This window comes from Vipera berus, assembly GCF_964194415.1.
Source record: "Vipera berus genome assembly, chromosome: 1".
In the NCBI taxonomy this organism is placed as follows: domain Eukaryota; kingdom Metazoa; phylum Chordata; class Lepidosauria; order Squamata; family Viperidae; genus Vipera; species Vipera berus.
In genome coordinates this window covers 261,454,506-261,476,091 of record NC_138202.1, presented here as the reverse complement: position 1 = coordinate 261,476,091, position 21,586 = coordinate 261,454,506, and the positions used below count along the sequence as shown (strand labels likewise).

Genomic DNA, 21,586 nt, shown 5'->3' with positions numbered 1-21,586 from the left:
TTCTCAAAAAAGCCTTTATTAAATGTAATCCAGCAATACTTTCAAAAGTAAATAATTTCTAATTAAAATTTTGTACATTATAGCAGTAATGTTCATAAGAGCTCAAAACTAAGGCAGGTTAGAATTCTAACACTTGAAGATTCTTTTATGTTTTTGGAACACGTGTATTGCATATACCAATTAAAAACTCCAATAACAGAAGATTCTAGAAGTCTTCCTATTTTTAAGGCTTGATTGAAAGATAGTTTTCTTTTAAACTAAAAGAACTGTCATGGTATCATTAGGTACAGACAATTGTTTGCATTACATGAGGGAACACAGACATAACACCTCTCTGATATTCTTTAATGCTGCTTCATCTTTTTCCAGGATCATATGATAATTTCAGAGGATAGCTACATAATCCCAGAAAATGTATTTATTCATTTATAAAATAAATTCAGTTATTCATTTAGTCTACATATATAGCTGCCCACTGCTCCCTTATATTTTGAAGTACCGTTTAGGAATTACATTTGAAGTAGCCCTGCTAATCATATCAACCTTTAACATACACTCCAATTATATTAGGTTATAATTCATAGACGTCTGGGAATTATGAAAAATATAATTCAGCTTATCTGAAAGGTCAAAGGTCCCAGACTGGAAGTGGTTGACCTCAATGATCATTTGTTCAAATGACCTGTAGGCAAGTAATGATACATGTCAAAATCTCAAAGTTAAGGGATTTTTGGAGGCACTTTATTTAATTAGACTGCCTAAACAATTGTAGGACATATATGGGCAACCCAGGCCTAGGGTCAAGTAAGAAGGCCCAACCTTCCCAAATAATAAAAAAGAACCCCTTTGCCACCATATCATCTGAGACTATCAGGACAAATAAAAAGGATGATAGAGGTGAGCATGTATCACTGGGTTTAGGGAGTGAAACCAGATTTGGCAAACATATGCTATTAGAATGGAAAATACTGAAACTGCAATGGAAAAAAAATCTGTTTGGTGCTTGGGCCACTTGAATTCAATGTATAAACTTATATTTGTCCTTCCTATCTCAGATCACAATCATTTCCATAAATCCTGATATGCTCATAAAAAATAGCAATACAAAAATCTCAAACTAGAGCTTCTTTTCTTTTTTCTTTTTCATTTACCACTCATAATGCTTGTTTGCATTTAAATATGAAAATAATCTAGCATGGAATAAGAATGCAAATAGATTGTTATTCTGCTATTCATTTGATTATTATTTTCTGTCTTGGCTTAGGTGAAGGAGAGCCATCCCTGAAAGTAAAAGGTTTGCTGATTTCTATAAAGAATCACATGCTTTGTGCGATTAAGTGGGTTTTAGGGCAGAAACAATGCAGCTTTGTACTGCCAGTGCTTTGCTAATTATGCACCTTCCTGCTAATTGCATGTTCCTTTTCTGGATAAATATCATTTGAAAGCCATCGTCTTCTCCTAGATAACATGTTGCATGCCTGAATTGTTCTGACATGTAATAGACTTCCAAAGAATAACTAAAAGTATTCTCCACTAAATTTAAAAGCCTGAGTAAATTGCTACTGCCCTAGATGGCTTGTTTTATTTTTTAGTAAAATCCCTGTGTCTTTAACAACTGTGTGATATTTACATATTCAACAGTTGGATTTTTTTTGGAGGGGGACAATTTCTAAACACTACTTTTTTATATTTGGAAAAATTAAATATGAGTTCTTTAAGAACAAAGGAGAGTGGCTGATTGCCCCATTTAAATAATATCATATCAGAAAATCATTGATCTAGGACAGGGGTGTCAAACTCGCAACGTCACGTGACGTATCGTGACGTATTAGGACTTTTCCTCCATTGCCGGCAATGGGGTGGGCGCGGTTTTGGCATGCCGCATCTGGCCCATGGGCTGGCAGTTTGACACCCCTGATCTAGGAAAACTGACTTCTTAAAGATTCCTTGTATGCAAATCTAGTCTATCAAGTTGACTTTCCCCAAATGAGGAACCCTTTCTCATCAGATTTTGTCCTAATTCCTATAAGTATCCTACAAACTGAATAAAGACTGAAATGGCATGGTGCTTACAACATTTATCTACATTGTGTTGCCTTTGCAAATAAGGCCTCTTAAGCTTGTGCAGTTCCATAAAAGCTAATGCAGAAAATGGGGGGGGGAAATCAAATAAGGCTGCCCATTCAATGGAGGCAATGACTTTGTCTGAATGTGATGCTTCCGTTTTAAACTCTATAGGCCACCTTGGGGACTTTTTCTTTTTTTACTGAAAAACACTATAGAAATTAATGGCATTACATTTTGTATAAGAGGTGCAGCTTTTGTTAGAGTAGTAATGATGGACAAGGATGTATTACTTGAAAATATTCTTCTTTATTAACTCTGAAAAAACAACAACAGATATTTGCCCCTCTACTTGGGAATAAATTGTGAATGAAGTTCCTGGCCCTGATGGAGTCAGTTCTCTCTGAAAGAGAAACTCGGCAGCTTTCAGTCCACGTCCTCCAAAATGGAGGAAAGTGCTCTGGGATCCAGTTCTTGCCATATCCAGTGAAACAGCTTTTGTCCCAACAGGATGAACTCTATGAACAAGGAGAAAAGGGAATGTTTAAATGGAATTGGTCAGGTTTAGCTATAAAGTGGGGATCAGTGAAATTCTTCAAACTCATCAACTGGTGAAGATAGTGAATCAGCAAACCTGTATATGCCATTGTAACTAAAATTATAGTGCTTCATCACTGGGGGGGTCTTAAGAAGAGACTGGACAGCCATTTGTCTGATTTCCAGAGTGGTGTCCTATTGTATCAGAAGTCAGCATTAAAGAAGCCAGTTTAGTCTAGTCGTTAAGGCATCAGGCCAGAAACTGGGAGACTGTGAGTTCTAGTCCCTCCTTAGACACGAGAGCCAGCTAGATGACTTCAGACCAATCCTTCTCCGTCTCAGCTCAACCCATCTCACAGGGTTGTGGTTGTGGGGAAAAGAGGAGGGAGGGAGAAGTATTAGGTATGATCATTGCTTTGAGTTCTTTATAAAAACAATAAAGTCAAGGTTAAAAAAACCCAAATAGAATCAGTTACTTCCAAGCTCATCATATTCAGACGGAAGTTAGCCTCTTCCTTAATTTCGGCAGACTTGCCTTTTCTTACACTGTTCAAGACTGCAGAAGAATGCCTTTTAAATTCACTAATAACTTTGTGTTTTTGTTTTCTCCCATGCAGAAGAAATCCAACCACCAGTCAAAAAGAAAGGTGAGCAAATTTAAGAACCAATTAGATTTCATCTTTTATCTTAACATTGGATGGCAGCTTTCTGATGATTTACTTTACTAGCATGGATCACAAAACATTGGAAGAATAGAGAAAATGATGAAAACGGGTTGGGTGGGTGGGTTAAAAAAATAACTACTTTGAAGAGTAGAAGAGCTTTTGAAAGAAAAGGGTTTCCAGAATTCCCTGCCCTGCTAATCCCTTACCTTGAGAATAGAAAATTAGAAGATTATGTAGGTTATGTAGAAAGTAAACATAGGGGCAGTCATAAAGGACTCAAGTATATATATACCAGTGCACAGAGCATGAGCAACAAACAGGGTGAATTAGAAATGAGGGCAGATATGATATTGTTGCCATTATGGAAACTTGGTGGGATGAACCCCACAAATGGAACACACAGCTAGAGGGATTTAAATTATTTAAAAGAAACAGACCAAATAATAGTGGAGTAGCAGTTGCTCTCTATATAAGAAATAACTACATATCTACGGAAATAGAGCACAACAATCATGAAAACTATCTTGAATGCATTTGGGTCAATATAAATTGGGTGAATATAGTATAGGTGTATACTATAGGCCACCCAACCAAACAGAGGTAATAGATGAACTTTTTGCTAGTCACTTAACTAAGGTGTGTAGGAAGCACATCACAATAGTATGGGGGACTTTAATTACCCTGACATTACTGTAACTGGGAGACAAACTCTGCACCAAGTGGAAGATCAAACAGATTCCTGAAAAACCTAGCAAGCAACTTTGTCTCCCAAAAAGTAGAGAAGAGAACTAGGGGATCAGCCATATTGGACTTAATTCTCACTAAAAGAGATGAAATGATAGAAGGTGTTGAAACCACAGGAACCTTGGGGGGGAGTGTTTATGCAATATTGGAATTCAACATTATACAAGCACAAGCAATAGAACACAGTCAAACTAGTCTTGAACTTTAAGAGAGCTAATTTCAACAAACTTCGCAGATGTGATCACAGAACCACTGAACTCTATCTTTCAAAGATCCTGGATCACTGGGGAACTACCAGAGGACTGGAAAAGAGCTGATGTAGTTCCCATCTTCAAAAAAGGGGAAAAAATGGATCTAGGAAACTACAGACTTATCAGCCTGACCTCAATACCTCGGAAGATCTTGGAAAATATAATCAAGCAATGAATCAGCAAACATTACCAAAAGCCAACATGAGTTTGTCAAAAACAGATCATGCCACACAAATCTTATTGCATTCTTTGACCAGGTGACAAAATTAGTGGACCAGAGGAAAGCTGTGGATATAATTTACTTGGATTTCAGAATGGCATTTGATAAAGTAGACCACAACCTACTACTTGATAAGATAGAAAAATGTGGGTTAGACAGCATCACCACCAGATGGATTCATAGCTGGCTGACCGGCCGTACTCAGCATGTGGTCCTCAATGGAACTGCATCTACATGGAGGGAAGTGTGTAGTGGGGTGCCCCCGGGCTCTGTTCAGGGCCCAGTGCTCTTTCAACATCTTCATCAGTGATTTGGATGAGGGGATAGATGGGGAACTCATCAAATTTGCAGACGACACCAAGTTGGCAGGAATAGCCAACACTCCAGAAGTTAGGTTGAAGATACAGAAGGATCTTGACAGACTTGAACATTGGGCACTATCTTACAAAATGAAATTCAATGGTGAAAAAAGTAAAGTTCTACATTTAGGCAAGAAAAACCAAATGCACAGGTATAGTATAGGTGCTACCTTACTCAATAGTAGCAATGGTGAGAGGTATCTTGGAATCCTAGTGGACAATCACTTAAATATGAGCCAGCAGTGTGCTGCAGCTGTCAAAAAAGCCAACACAGTGCTAGGCTGCATTAACAGAGGGGTAAAATCAAGATCACGTGAAGTACTAATACCGCTTTACAATGCCTTGGTAAAGCCACACCTGGAATACTGCATCCAGTTTTGGTCACCATGATGTAAAAAAGATGTTGAGACTCTAGAAAGAGTACAGAGAAGAGCAACAAAGATGATTAAGGGACTGGAGGCTAAAACATATAAGGAACGATTGCTGGAAATGGATATGTCTAGTTTAATGAAGAGAAGGACCAGGGTGACATGATAGCAGTGTTCCCATATCGCAGGGGCTGCCACATAGAAGAGGGAGTCAAGCTCCAAAGCACCTGAAGGCAGAACAAGCAGCAATGATTGGAAACTAATCAAGGAGAGAAGCAACCTAGAACTAAGGAGAAACTTCCTGACAGTTAGAACAATTAATCAGTGGAACAATCTGCCTCCAGAAGCTGTGAATGCTCCAACACTGGATGTTTTTAAGAAGAGACTGGACAGCCATTTGTCTGTCCAGCGGGTTGGACTAGATGACCTCCAAGGTCCCTTCCAACTATTATTATTATTATTATTATTATTATTATTATTATTATTATTATTATTATTATTATTATTATTATTATTATTATTATTATTATTATTATTATTATTATTATTATTACGCTGAACTTCCTTGCAGATAATGTATTAGTGGAAATTCTGATAAGAACACAGATAAGGGCTCAGCTATTTTAGGGCAAACTTGTTCACAGCTCCCTAAAGACACACATATCTTAGCTCATAGAGGACAGAGAAAATGGGGCTTACCTGTCCATTCATATCATTTCCATTGGTAAGCATCTGAACACTATGTTGGTTTTCCTTCTGTAGTATTTTCAGCAATTGCTAAAATTGCCTGTCCTACAAATTTCACAACTACAGTAATTTCTTTGCGGCTTGTCAGGAACTCAAAAAAAAAAAGCTCAGGACATCTGCCAAAGAGAAGGAGGGAGGGGGAGCTACAGGATGTAGAAGATTAGAAAAGGGAAGCAAGAGAAAAGGAACTTTGATGGAAATCACTGAGCGATGTCCTAGATTTTATTATACATTTGAGACATACGGTGCCTGGAAGGCCATTATAAAAAGGTGTGGACCAATAGAAGTGAAGTTGGGGAAAGACAAGCCTCTGAAATGTTATACTAATATGAGAATCTGAAAAGATGGTCAGAAAGAACAAGTGAAACAAGGGAATATTTTTTTCTGAAAAAAAGAGGGGGGAAGTTGCTATGTAGGCCACTTGGAGCACTTGAGGAGTGGCGAAATATAAATCTAAAAGTGAATTTCCGTCATTGTTAATCACGATTTCCTCTTAAAATTTAAATGCTACTTAAAACTTGTGACAAACTATTACAGTGGAAAGCTTTTCATGCCACCTAACTAAGTTTAGTCTTAAATTAAGGCACATGCCTCAATCAAATTAAAAAAATAATCCATAGGTCTGTGCTGTAAATAAGGAACCTTTTTTTAGTTGTTCAGTATGAAGGTATAAACTAAGGAACTTTAAAATATAAATATAAATAATAAAATATAAAGGTTCCATATACTGGACAACCACCAGAGCCCTGGTATCAGAGCTGGGCAGAAAGAGGATGCTTCGGTCCAAGGAACTTTGCTAAGAGACCAAAATGTAATGGCAGCCATGGTGAGGTGAATAAGAAGAGAAAACTAAGAAGAAGAAAAAAATGAAGGAAAAGGACACAGAATATACAGAAAGATTGTGCAAAACGAATCAAAGGCAAGCAATTGGGATGGTGGCAATGATACTGAGAGCTGGTGAAGAAGTAGGAGCATAAGACTGAACAGTGTTGAGGAGGTTTGGACACAGAGTGGGAAGAAGTAGAAGAGGTGCAATGACAACTAGCCAGTAACATTCTAATTGGGAGTTGCAAAATAGCCCCAAACATCCACAAGTGGCTTCAAATCAACGGAGATCATGGGAAGTTATAATATGTCCTTTTAAGGCAACCAAAAATGTGATACTATTAACAGAACAGTGAAGGAGTGGATGGAGCTGGAGGCAATGGAGACAGAATTATAATTGATAGGGTGGCAATAGGGGTTCAAGTGGATCCCACCACCTGCAATGCAGAAAGATTCTGCACTGATGAGTCACCGTTGGCAGGAAGAACATTAGGTGCACAGAAACTGATTTCTTGAGGATAACAGGAACAGATGGATCATAGTGGATCTTCCTGGTGACAGGCAGGTAATATTGGTCAATGGGCATGTCTACAGCAAGAGAAAAGGACATTATTTCTCATCTGGGAAGCCCGAGGAGTGAGCCTAAAGAGGGAGTAATAAGGAAAAAGGGGAGGGGAAAAGAATAGTAAATGAATGGATGATTATGTATTTTGACACAAGGATCAAGAGACGTTTGTTAGAGGCTGGTCAAAGTGGTATTGGCAAGTACTAGCTTTCCATGTAGAAGGATATGGTTTGTTCAAAACAATTTTTAAGGCTTCCTAAAATAAAACTTCAGCAAGTCTAATGTTTTATGTTAGCTGACAAGCACAAATGGTATCAGGTGGAAGAAAAATTCTTTTATTTTCGGAAGCCCTACAAAAAACTGAATAATTCCTTTTTTTTTTAATTCCTATCCTCCTACAGTTGGTTTGCATTTTAATCAAAACTAATCCAATTTACACTTCCTGAATCTGTATGCAAATGGGAATTCATTATTTTTGGATACTTCTAAATGATGTAACTTATAATTAAAGATTTGTGGGATATTGTCATTGGCATGGCCTTCGGACCTCTTCTATTTTGCTACCAAGATTGCTGATAACAAAATAGAAGAGTATACCTCAATATAGAACAGAACAGAACAAAACAGAATAGAGCTTGAAGGGACCTTGAAGGTCTTCTAGTCCAGCCCCCTGCTCAAGCTGGAGGACTCATACAGGTGATTGTCCAGTCTCTTTTTAAAAACTTCCAGCGATGGAGCGTCCACATTTTCTGGAGGCAAGCTGTTCCACTGGTTGATTGTCCTCACTGTTAGGAACTTTCTCCTTAATTCCAGGTTACTTCTCTTTTTGATCAGCTTCCAACCATTGTTTCTCGTCCTTCCCTCTGGTGCTCTGGTGAACAACCTGGTCCCCTCTTCTATGTGGCAGCCCCTCAGATACTGGAACACTGCTGTCATGTCTCCCCTATTTCTTCTTTGTGGTAGAGGCCTAGTACAGCTAAGTAAACTGGCAATATACACTATTCTGTTCTCCATTAGAAAGAACAATACTGAGATTTCCATTTTTTATGACATGGTTAAATCAAGCAATGAAAAATAGAAAACAAGAAATGTTTTAAATTGCATAACAGTTTAAAATACAAGCCATAGATTCTCTCCTGAAAACCTATGGACTTGATAGAGTTTGTCAGTATGGCAGATATGGGCACCAATTGGGTAATTAGTTATTCTATCCACTTCTCTCTAAAGAATATCTCTATTTGCATATTTAGTGCTTTCAGAGTTTAGCTGATTTTCTCTTTATATCTCCATATGGCAATGAGGTTTTTTTTATTTCAATTGCTTTTGCCATGGTTTGGAATGGGTATTGCTGTCTCTTAACTGTTTCCCACTGACTGGTGTTTTCAGAATCTCTGTTCATAGTTTTTGCTGTTGAAAAATGCAGGTTTTTTTCAAAGGTTCCTGAATTACATAAATATTCTCTTGATGTGCTTGCAAAGCTTATTTTAAATATTTTCTTCCTTTGTTCTTGATGACTTGTGTTGTGTAGTGAGTTCTTTGGAGGCAGTAAGCGAGACAAGAGGTTGCAAACAGGAACATTGCTTTATTAAGGCAAACAGGAACAGAACTGAAACAGAGGCTTCTGCGGAGCTACTTATACGGTTGGCCACTAGGCAGCGGCCAATAGATTTAAAGGAACCCATTCCCACCCCAAATCATCCAATGATCTTCTTGGAGACAGTGAGTCTGGCTAGTCAGTGACCGTTACACAGACATACTAATTGAGCAACCTTAAGCAGCATTCAAAAGACACGTGAAAAGAGTTCAAGTACAATCCCAATACATTACAACTTGCATCTCCCATGATTAATCCAGGGTTTGGATCAGAACTACCCATTTAGTGACCACAGTATTAAAAACACTAAGTGGCAGTTACTGGCATTATAGAAAGCATTACACTTTATATATGTCAGAGCATTTGTAAGCATTTGACTGACTGACTGACTGATTGATTGATTATATGCCACCAAATTGTTATCACCTCTTAGCAAACACATAAATTTTCTCTGTCATGATTTATCCCTAATCTGGTCATTCAGCTTTTCCAATAGTGCACTCATTGCCATTTAACCAAGTCCATCTTCCTTGCTGCTGGTCATCCTCTTCTTTTTTCTTCCACCATCTCCAGCATTAGAGCTTGTTCCAGAGAACCGTGTCATCCCATAATGTGTCCAAAGTAGGTTAATTTTAGCCTGGTCACTTCTGCCTTGAGTGAGAAATCTAGGTTGATTTGTTTGATTGTGTATTAATTGGTTTTCTTGACTGTCTATGTTGTTCTCAGGAGACTTGATCAACAAGAATTTTAAAAGCATCAATATGCTTCCAGTTGTGCATATTTGGAAGCCCAGTAGTCATCATTGTCCATTCTATTTCAGACAGATGAACCTTTGCTAAAAGGAAGAAACAAGAATGTTTTCCCCCACAAAACAAAGCCACCACCATGTAAACTTGTTCTTTTATTTAATTCGATGCATTCTTTACCATGCCTATCCTACTTTAATTAATAATAAATCTTTGGATCAAAGAAAAGGGACATATACCCATCTTACACCACTGATCTGCAATCTTTTCCCAATAATTGATCCTAGCAAATGGTTGTTGAATATGATGTATGTATGTATGTATGTATGTATGTATGTATCTACTGCTTAGTGCCTATTCTTGTGCTACAGTGATCAATGCCTGAATGCTGTTTTTTTAATCAGTCCTTTCCAACCACTTGTAGGATTTCCCAGTGTCTGCTACTATAGCTAACTGCCAAATGTACATCCTCTTGCCATGGCACTTTCTCTGCTTTCATGTCTGTTGCGGCTGCAGGCAATCTCTCATCAGTTCATTTTTGGATGCCATCTTACTGCTGTACTCCTAGATGCTCTTTAGGACCCGTCTTATTCTTTGGTGGTACTTGACTGTTGCTTGAGATTGCTGTGGTCTGCTCTCAGGTCCTGAATCCACTTTGCACTGGTGTTATGTGTCTGTTTTTTCTCCCATATGTTCTTCCAGTACAGTTTAGTTTCTGCTGGCTCTGTTGTTACAGTGTTGCTGTATAGAAGTTGGGAATACACTTTGGATGGTTCTTTGGAGAATAGTGCAGTTATCTTCTTTTTCTCTGTTTCTCTAGTGTATCTCCTTAGTCTGGTAGCCATTGCTGTGAGACTTTATTTAGCAATCTCAAGTGCTTCAAATGGAGCCAGGTTCTTGTATTTTTTTCACTAGTTGAGTTTTATCTTTAAGAGTCACATGCTTCTGTAATTCCACCAGCTGACTAACTTCTCTCCGAGTTGCCTTGATCTTAGTTAAGTCAAGTCAAGACAATGTTTATTACAGTCAAAAACCAGAATTGTAACCTCTTATATCATTTTCAAGTGGTGGTGGTGGTTATGTACTGCTGTTTTTCTTGACTGTGTAGCCAAAATTCTCCAATATTACATGCCATTACATGCCATTTCCAAGATTACATGCCATGGCAGGCATGGGTTGTCACAAAACACCAGAAATGGAACTAGTTGCCAGGATATGACAAATGAGCTACTGTGAACATCCAGAGGTCCAAAGGCATTGGAAATAAATAATTTTAATTTGTAATTAAAAGCATAATATTTTTATACCATGTAGGTGGAGTAGGAAGCTTTATAGGCACATCAAAAGAGGCACTTAGAGACACTTTGTTTCCCCTAAGCATCACAATACCTACCTCCAGTGGTGGGATTCAGCCAGTTTGCACCACTTCAGCAGAACTGGTAGCTAATTTTTTGTTGCCCAGGCCCAGAATGGACTTCCAGAAGCGGAATCCACACAGAGAACCCGTTGTTCACATATTTGAATTGCACCACTGCCTACCTCTACCTCAGTTTTAGCAACTTTTATTTAATTGTATCCAACTATCTCCTTATAAGAATGGTTAAATTAAAGTTTATTGATTAAATCTGAAAATATATGTTTAAAAAAACAAGAAAGCAGAAACAAAAAATTTGTGAGCAACTACTGAATATGTTCATAACGTAAGAATAATCTTCTTCTTCTGCTGTTTTGCAAAACATGGCTGCTTGCTTATAGAAGAACGTGATGTAAACCTGGATCTGGGCCTCCTTGTTATAGTTGAAACATTTATTTAGGATTTTTAAAATAATTTTAATGAGATTTTAATAATTTTTATAATCATGAATATTTATCAGGTGCTTAGAGCTACCTGCATCTCTCTTTTTCTTTAAGAGATTTGACAGTTTTCCTTAAGTAAGAATTTAATAAAAGTACAAGGAGGAATAATGGCCTTGGATTCAAGGAAAGTAAAAATGTAGAGGAACAGAAGATGGTTGAAGTGTCTGTATTTACTTTTTCACAATAGATGATAATTTAATGTAACAGCTATCAGCTTTAACTTTTACAAGCTAAAAGTTCAGAAACTTTCACTTCAGATCAACACAATTTAGCACGTTAGTAACTGTATGTAAGTAACTGCTATACTTAATTTATTTCAATATGCCATGTTAAAATGTGGTGAGCAATTGTCTTGATTAAAACAAATATTAAAACGAACCATGGTTTGTTAATTTTCAGGGGCATAATAAACTATGGATACTTAAACTCAGAGGTAAATGCTTCTGAACTCTTTGAGGTCATGCTGGAAGAAAAAAAAATCTAACCTCATTGTGGTTAAAGATGTGTTTTGTGAAAATTGTTTTGCATGTGGAAAACAAATACATGTGGAATTGGGAAATATATTGAAATCTATAACCTAATTGGGTCTAAATGTCCATAATTTATTTATTTAGCATATGGCATAGAACATATGGATAATGGTGATAAAATTATATAGAAGGAATACATAATACTGTAGTAAATATATGATAGAAATATGTAATCATTTTTGTAAGGTTTGAGGAATATTTTTTAAAAAAGTTATAGCAGAGATCCCCAGTCCATGGACCAGCACTGCTTCGCCACATGCCAGAAACTGGGCCGCACAAACAAGCAAAGCCCTTCCACCGAAAACAGGCAGCACACAAAACCATGCCCCCTCCGGTCTGCGGAAAAACGTCTCTCCATGGAACCGGTCCCTGGTTCTCAAAAGGTTGGGGCCACTGAGTTATAAATTACATTTTAAAATATGTTGATTCATATGAATGGAAGTGTTCTCTATATTAATTGTAATGTGTTCTGTATATAAGCCTAAGCTAATAGTACCACTTTATAATGCCTTGGTAAGACCACACTTGGATACTGCATCCAGTTTTGGTAACCACAATATAAAAAAGATGTTGAGACTCTAGAAAGAGTACAGAGAAGAGCAACAAAGATGATTAGGGGACTGGAGGCTAAAACATATAAGGAACAGTTGCTAGAATTGGATATGCCTAGTTTAATGAAAAGAAAGATTAAGGGTAACTTGACAGCAGAGTTCCAATATTTGAGGGGCTGCCACAAAGAAGACGGGTTTCCCAAACTAGACCATGGCTTCCCAGGTAACTTGTCTTGAATAATGTAGTATTAGTTTTAGCTATCATCCAGCCCAAATAGACAACATCCCCCTCCCCCCGAGTCCAGCAAAATTTGTGGAGACAATAGAGAAATTTATTAGGATACCAACTGCATATAGATGGAACCCAGGGTTACACACATTGACAATAACTGCCAACAGCTTCATAGGAATGTTAAAGAGGATATTGTATAAAATGGAATATTGCAGGAAACCGGTAAATAGAAATACTTGTATTACTCATTGCTCACCAAAACCAAATTCCTATAATATATAGGAATTCTTGAAGTTCCTCTTCTATATTATAGGAATTTATACTTTGCCACAAATGTCATGAAGGCTGCAAATTAGGCACATTTATAGAAGAATGCCTTTGATTTCTCAATCAACATGATTTTGATGGCACAATAAGTAGTCTTCAATACATTAATGATAAAGACCTGACATTTAAGAAAGTACCACAATTCTCTTGCAACCCCTTACACTGAAAATCTGCTGTGCAGACATTTTAATAAATTTGTGTGGCTTATTGGAGTGGCTATATTTATGTTCAATGTTGTTTTGTTGTACTTTATTGTGTTGTTTATACTTTTAACTATATGCCACTGTAGGAATCAAATTGAATGGCAATTCACATTTTTTTCTATATAAATCAACACAAGCCTTCTCCAGATCAGTCTCATGATGCAGATAGTCATGCTGAATTTGCAAAAATACTTCTTAATGCTGTCCATATCATAGTTTTACTGCACTCATATCTCATTATCAGTGATTCTGCAGCACAAATTCATGCTAACTAAATTCAAAGTCACTTTTTTGGGAACACAGATTCTCAGTTTTACTATGCCTGGTGTCATATGAAGCTTAGCATGATGTCAATACAAGCAAAGCTTTGTCGTGTCACTAGTTCCTTCCCCTTTGATCAGGCAGGAGAAGAATGGGTGGAAGCAGAGGAAATACTACTACACTATATTAAACATAAGTCTCCTTCAGAGAGAATGTAGGGGTTCTCCTAAATCACACCAAAGTTCAATTTGGTCTTGGATCTGATGTCTCATAGTGGCCAGTCAGCTGACTTTCAAAAGCTCACAAGTGAAAGTAAAAAGGCAGTCAAGTTCAGCTAATTTCCCAATTACTGAATGATTACTTCTATGCAATTTGGCAGTGAAGTGGAAATGCTTTGCCATTATTTATTACCAGGGTATTTTTTTCTAGCTTTGCAATCTAACCAACAGATCTGAAATTCCTTGAGGATCTCCCATCTAGAGCTTAACTTCCAAAATCAGACATCATTCAAACAGCCACAATGTGATTAGCAGTCCTTTTGAATTGAGATTGACTCCTGAAGACTAAGATGGACATATCTATACAACTTTCAGCAATTATAGTAATTTGTCATTGTTGTCTTCTCTAGCCAACTCAGCTAAAGCTGGGCCTCCATCCAGGTACTAGAAGATTTAACCCTGTTTTGCTTTTTAGATCAGCCAAGGTTGGCTAGATAATGTCACCTATTTAGATAGCTCATAAATAGGCCTACTGAACTAGAGACCTTTTATTGTTATTTCGTAGAATGTAAGTCAATCACAATGTGAAAAGGACAGCTACAAAATGATTAGGGTTTCTATCTAAATGCATTGTAAGGAACTGTTATGTATGGCATTTACTAAATGTGTAGAAAGTGATTTTAAAAGTGCTTTCGTGCACTGCTTTTTTTAGACATATTGCCCAATAAAAAATAATCAAAAATAATACCTTCAAATCAAAATACTTGCCGCTGTGGGAAATATAATGTGCTTGACTTGCCTGCAGTAATATTTTCATCACTGAATACTTCTGTGGAACTATGCATAGTGAGAAAAATGCTTAAAATTCTCAGCAGCAAATCCCTAATCCATGTTAAGTCTGTATTGTTTGTTTCCTACAAACAAAATAGAGTTAATATTTGGATGCATCGTAAAATCATCCCAAATCAAGTATCTTCTTGGTAAACAATGAACTACTGATTTCCAGATCTACAATTGTTTGCTTCTCAGTGATTCAACTATGTTATTCTAGAAGTCTACTCTGGATTTCTTTTTCAGTAAAATGGAGCAATCCATCACTATAAGTTCCATCATAGCTCAACCCTTTTCAGATGCTTGTAACCTAGAGATGGATTATCCATAGATTTTGGTTGAAAGAAATCAGCATAGGCAATATATGTCTGAGGAATCTAAGTACAAAAAAAGTATACTTTGGAATGTTGTGTAGAAAAGAAGCAAGTTACTAAGAACTTTTTATAAAAAATGAATATTAAAATCAAGTCTCATTTGAGTGAAGCTTGAGTCCCGGTGACCTCTTGGACATCGTTAGGTAGTTATCTTGGAAATAGTATAGAAGTTATTTGCCATTGCTTGCTAAGATGTTTTTTAACATCTTAGTCTTGGTTAAAGATATGATATTGCAGGGCTGCTTTTCTCTAGTTATTTTTAGGTTGGAATGTTTTGCTGATGGGTTGATGTATCTTTTTATGGGATCCAGGAAATGTATCTTCTCTGTGGCTATGCTTACCCTGACCATATAGATCTTTAGGAAGGCACTTAAACCTGGCTCTTCCCAGAGACCTTGGGTTAGCGATGGTATGCAAACCCACTAATTATGATGTAGGTTGCTTCTTCTTCCCAGTATAATTGCTTTTTCATTATTTGTTTACCTTGTTCTTATTTCTGTAAGTTGCCTAGAGTCACTGGTGAGTGGGCAGCTTTAGAATCTGACTAAGAAAAGAACAGAAAAGAAAAAGCAGATTTTCTTATGATTTTTTTTAAAAAAACCTAACGATAATTAAACAAAAATAAAGAGATTCTGGCACAGACCATATTTAGACTGATCTAAATATTTACACATTTCTAGTGATAGTGATTCCAATTATTTTTCTACAGTTAAGATTTTTACCATAGATTTCTTATTTAGTTTGGCACACAAATGATTTAAAATTAGCACCACGACATACCTCCCAACAGAATGGCAGAGTGTAAATTCTGTCATTTACACTGAGCAAGTACTGAAGACTTTGCATTGTTGCAGGTCAGGATACCTTTACTTGCCTCATACAGGTTTTGTTTTTTCTCCCCCTTGCAAATGAGTTTGACTTGCTGAATTCACACTGCATTCTGTAGGAAGTTAAGTGGCTCCTTTTAGATGATTATGTTTTTAGCTAGTGCTCTTGTAATATCTTACCCAAGAAACTGTGTAAGTGGGAACATGAGTTAAAAGTTGTAACAATTATAAATTCTTCAGGTTGACTGGGGTGTATGGTCATGTATTAAGCCAAGTGGAAATACCTTTTGTGGAAGGAAACTGTGCCAAGCCTCTAAGCCTCTAAGACAGAGGTCCCCAACCTTGGAAGGAAACTGTGCCAAGCCTCTAAGCCTCTAAGACAGAGGTCCCCAACCTTGGAAACTTTAAGATTTGTGGACTTAACAGGTTTTAAAGTTGCCAATGTTGGGGACCCCTGCTCTAAGAGACTGAAGCGCCTTAATGATCTGAGAAACAGGATCTTTCAGTTAAAATAGGCAGCTTAAGATACTGTTCTCGTTTCTAATGAGAGAGACGGAATGGGTAGCTGATGAGGCGATTCTTTTACATAAATGTCTCTCGCCTTATACCTCTCTTCTCAACTGTTTTATGCATGGAAAATATCAAGACCCTGCCAGGGGGGGGGCCTTCGCACAGGTTCGCCTGGTGCGTCAGTTGCGGCCCTATCTTAGCCGGGATGATCTATGCACGGTCACTCATGCGCTCGTGTCCTCTCGTCTGGACTACTGCAACGCTCTCTACATGGGGTTGCCCTTGAGGATCACCCGGAAGCTCCAACTGGTACAGAATGCAGCCGCGAGAGTGGTGTTGGGAGTCTCCCGATACTCCCACGTTACACCTCTGCTCCGTGAGCTGCATTGGTTGCCAGTTGTCTTCCGGGTGAGATTCAAGGTACTGGTAACGGTGTTCAAAGCACTCCATGGCATGGGGCCGGAGTACCTCAGGGAACATCTGCTGCCGGCATCAAGCTCCCTGCGCCCTGTGCGTTCCCACAGAGAGGGCCTCCTCAGGGTGCCACCGATCAGAGAATGTCGATTGGTGGCCCCCAGGGGGAGATCCTTCTCTGTGGGCGCTCCGGAGCTGTGGAATCAGCTACCGGTAGAGCTCCGGATGGCGCCCGATCTTCGCTCCTTTCGCCGCGATCTTAAGACATTTCTGTTTGTACAAGCTGGCCTAGCCTGATGGGGATTGCTAGGGTTGTTTTATCTTTGGTCTTTTAATTTTTCTTGGGGTTTTTAGCACTGTATTTCTATTGTTTTTAACTAGGGCAATTGTTTAATCTTTTTTAATGTTTGTATTTGCTATTTTATTCTGCCCTGTGAACCGCCCTGAGTCCTCAGGGAGAAGGGCGGTATATAAATGTTATTAAATTAAAATTAAATTAAATTAAATTAATTTTTTTTTACAACTTTAACATTTTACAGCCTTAACATAACAAGTTTTTTTTTACAGCTTTAAATATTTGCTTTGATATTATCAAAGACATTAGTAGGTGTGAGACATATCTGGTCACTTAATATCAATCTGCTTTTGTTGAAACAAAATGCTTTTCAGTTCCATATACTTTAACAGATTATATGTTTGTATTGCATTGCATTGCATTGCATTTATTATATTTGGTTCCTGTTGTGGAGAAAATAGGAGGAGGAAGGTATGTTGGATATGTTCACTGCCTTGAATTATTTGTAAAAATAATAAAGATGGGATATAAACAAACAAATTAAAAATATTACCATAGGAACACATTACATGTAGTGTAGCTATTTGCAGAGAACAAAACTACAATTGCCGAAGGAGTTGTAGCAGTGCTGTAACATCAGTTGATCAAAGACTTTGTGTGATATATTTCATTAGGGAGCTTTCCTGTGCATTCATTTCTAGCACACTAGAATTTTATTTATTTATTTATTGCATTTTAAACCTGGAAAATATTCTAGTGAGCTGTCTGTGGACATAATATGTCACTTCTGCGCTTTCCACATCTGGCATTACATGGTCTATATAGATCAGCCAAAAGTATTGAGAATCATACTTGCCAAATGGTATGTCAACAAGCTGTTAGTTTACAGGATATAAAACAATTACTTAACTACAGTATAAGTGCTTTGTATCCTCATGTCATCAGTGAGAAAACTTCTATAAAATTGGCAATTTAAGAAGCTGTGGATTTTTTTTTCTTTTTTGCTCTATTTCCTTGTAGCTAATGAAAAAGGAGCAATGGAATACATTTTAAGTACATACTCTCACACAATAATTTAATAAATTGTGGTGCCATCTCATGAAGAATCGGGGTGGTTGCCTTGGTGACAGAGATTATCCTTGCTACCACAGGATTCTGGCAGTTTTCTAAAAATGAATTCATAATATTTTGGATTTATTAAAATATGCTTTTCTGATGGAGATAAATTGCATCCTTTCAGCTGGCCATGTAATGCTTCTATAAAAATACAACTGCTTTAGCAACTCAGCAAAAAGATATTATATGATTAGTTGGAAATTAAAGCGCATGCTATTTTAAAAAGTGAAAGGAAGCTTCAGAGAATGTGATTCATTCCACGTTAAATTTTTTAGCACTCCTTTAGGTTGCAGACTGTCCACGCTAACCTCCAAATAATTTTTGCAGGATCCAGTCTCCTTGTCAGCAGTGCTATATTTTGACAGCTTTGCATTTTGGAGAAAGAAATCCACAGAAAAAATGGCATTTTAAACCTAAAATAAATTGAAGGGTTGTGTTTTTTTTTGTAAAACAACACAAAACTCTAGCCAGAAAGTGGATGCAATTCAACTCATTCTGTATCAGTTATTCACTTGCTGCTTCTGACCACTAAAGGTCATATTGGCCATAGGCGACTGGCTTAACCACTGCCCTTCTTATAAAACAGTACCAACAAGACTAGAAACAGACCATCATAGATTGATTAGGTTAAATGGCCTAGGCTTCAGACCTCCTCCTCCCCCATTCACCTATTCAGGTGACCCATTAGCTACTTCAGTTTCTCAGATTTCAAATTTTAAAAAGAGCAAATTTCACACATAGAATCCAGCAAAATGAGCAGATTGTTCCCTTCATCTTCCCTTTAGAAGAAACTGGTTTCTTCTTTCATGGTAATTAGCCAGTCATTGGCTGCTGACTGAAAGCCCAATAAAGGTAAAGGTAAAGGTTCCCCCACACATGCGTGCTAGTCGTTTCCAACTCTAGGGGCTGGTGCTCATCTCCGTTTCAAAGCTGAACAGCCACCACTTGTCTGAGGACGTCTCCATGGTCATGTGGCTGGCATGACTAGACACCAAAGGCGCATGGAACGCTATTACCTTCCCACCGTAGTGGTCCCTATTTTTCTACTTGCATTTTTACGTGCTTTCGAGCTGCTAGGTTGGCAGAAGCTGGGATGAGTAACAGGCGCTCACTCTGTTACGTGGCACTCGGGATTCGACCCCCCAAACTGCCGACCTTCTGATCGACAAGCTCAGCGTCCTAACCCACTGAGCCACTGCGTCCCTGAAAGCCCAATACATAGCACTAATTTTGAGCAGTGCTTTTTTCAAAGGCTAAATTTATTTATTTATTTACATCCCACTTTTATTATTTTTATAAATAACTCAAGGCGATGAACATACATAATATGTATTTAGTGGGAATAGTTGGTCAAATTCCTCTGAAATCTTAATATCCTGTTGGTACTCATAGAGGCAAACCATTATATACCAACTCTTAAGATGGAAGAAAAATTCAATTGGCTTACTTTTTAAAGCAAACTTGCTCATTTCATACTTTCTGAACCACTGCAGAAAGCACAACCTTATTGTACTTATGATTTTCCAAATTTTGTGATTTTTTTTCCCTGACCAACAATCTGTAGGGGAATGTATAAGAAAGATAGTGTATTGTGGAAATCTAATATCTGTTATTAGAATTATACATGAAAATCTCTGTATGCACCAGTTTCTCCCATCAAGAGTTATCACAAATGACACGTCCAAAACCAAACTTGGAATGTGATTGAACTGGAATGGTAAAATCCATTCTGTTGCAATCTGATTAGATGCAAACCAACTTGAGCACCTTACCCAAGGAAATTTTTCTTCACATCTTGAGTATATTTTCAGGTAAAGTCACTGAGAGAAACAGCAAAATGTATCATTATCACTAGAAAAATGGCTCAGAGCAGTTCCATTACATTTTTCTGAAAGCCAATTCTGAACTGAATGTTGAGGTTTTTACCTTAAGTGATTTTTTTTGATGGAATACATTTTGAAAGCAGAAATCCTACCAAGAGCAAAGTATAAGGAGTATCTGTATACTTCAAGCATAATATTCTAGTCATTAAGTTTCTGTCATGTTTTCTCTGTTCCAGAAATCCAGATAGACAAGGCTGAAAAAATAGAGAAAGTAGAAAAAAAGCCAACCCCAAAAGGTAATATTATATCTATTTGAGTATGTATATTTTGTGCGTTGGTAAATCTAGTTTAGCAATCTCCTGTACAAACACATGCAAAGGGGTTATAGTCAATGCCCTTGAGCCCATTGTTGATGTCAGCAAGCTTAAAAAGCAAGCCTTGAAACCAATTCCACCAGAATATGCATTTTTTGTTGTTGCCTGAGTTATCAAGCAGAATCAAATACCTTTTGAACATGGTCTCCTCTCATTTTTATTGTAAAGTAATCCACAACAGCATGTAGGAGCAAACCTATTCATTCTTACCCCACCCCACCCCAAATTGTGGATAGTTAAAATAGGAGATATCAAGAATGATGTCTCTTATCCACGGTGAGTATATTATTGATCAGAACTTCCTATATTTCAGTTGTGCATTTGTCAACTTTGATGTATTTGTACTGGACTTTCTCCACAGTGTTCAAACCATAACAGTTTATTTTCCTCTAATTAGCTGGTATTCTTCTTTGCTTGTAGAAATTCAGAGAGACAAGACTGAAAGGGAAGAAAAAATAGAAAAGAAACTACCACTCAAAGGTAATTAGTTTCATTTATTTTATCATCCAAATGTTTTATGTAGAAGAAGAACATACAAAACTGCCCCAGACCTTAGGAAACATACACAGTTACTTGAAGGGTAAAGTTATATAAGGATAAAACTGCATAAAGCAAACTTTCTGCACAATAGATTTTCCCATGATTATATCACACTTCACAGGTCTGCTCTGGAAGAGTAATGTGTTTGGTGGTTGTTTCATCAGCTAATAAACACCTCTGGATATAACCAGTTATTAAAATAGAATAGAATAGAGCTGGAAATAATAATCAGACAAATAAGCGTTAGGGATATCTTGAAGGAAATGCCTATATCTTTCTCACTCAGACATGGTGAAGAAACATTATAACAAGAAGATCAATCTAAAACATATGAAGAACGATTGCAGGATTTGGATATGTCTAGTTTAATGAAAAGAAGGACTAGAGGTGACATGACAGCAGTGTTCCAATATCTCAGGGGCTGCCACAAAGAAGAGGGAGTCAGGCTATTCTCCAAAGCACCTGAAGGCAAGACAAGGAGCAATGGATGGAAACTAATCAAGGAGGGAAGCAACCTAGAACTAAGGAGAAATTTCCTGACAGTTAGAACAATTAATCAATGGAATGACTTCCATCCAGAAGTTGTCGGTACTCCAACATTGGAGTTTTTAAAGAAGA

General features: G+C 37.4%; 1 protein-coding gene across 31 annotated transcripts in view; it reads left to right on the top strand.

Moving 5' to 3' along the window:
* Positions 1-21,586, top strand: part of TRDN (triadin) — a 232,431-nt gene that overhangs the window by 31,063 nt on the left and 179,782 nt on the right. For all 31 annotated transcript variants that reach the window (XM_081313558.1, XM_081313557.1, XM_081313551.1 and 28 more), the window contains exons 4-7: positions 1,265-1,294; positions 3,219-3,248; positions 20,291-20,350; positions 20,849-20,908. In XM_081313558.1, coding sequence (XP_081169684.1) covers positions 1,265-1,294; positions 3,219-3,248; positions 20,291-20,350; positions 20,849-20,908 — 180 coding nt within the window. The remainder of the gene's footprint in view (positions 1-1,264; positions 1,295-3,218; positions 3,249-20,290; positions 20,351-20,848; positions 20,909-21,586) is intronic.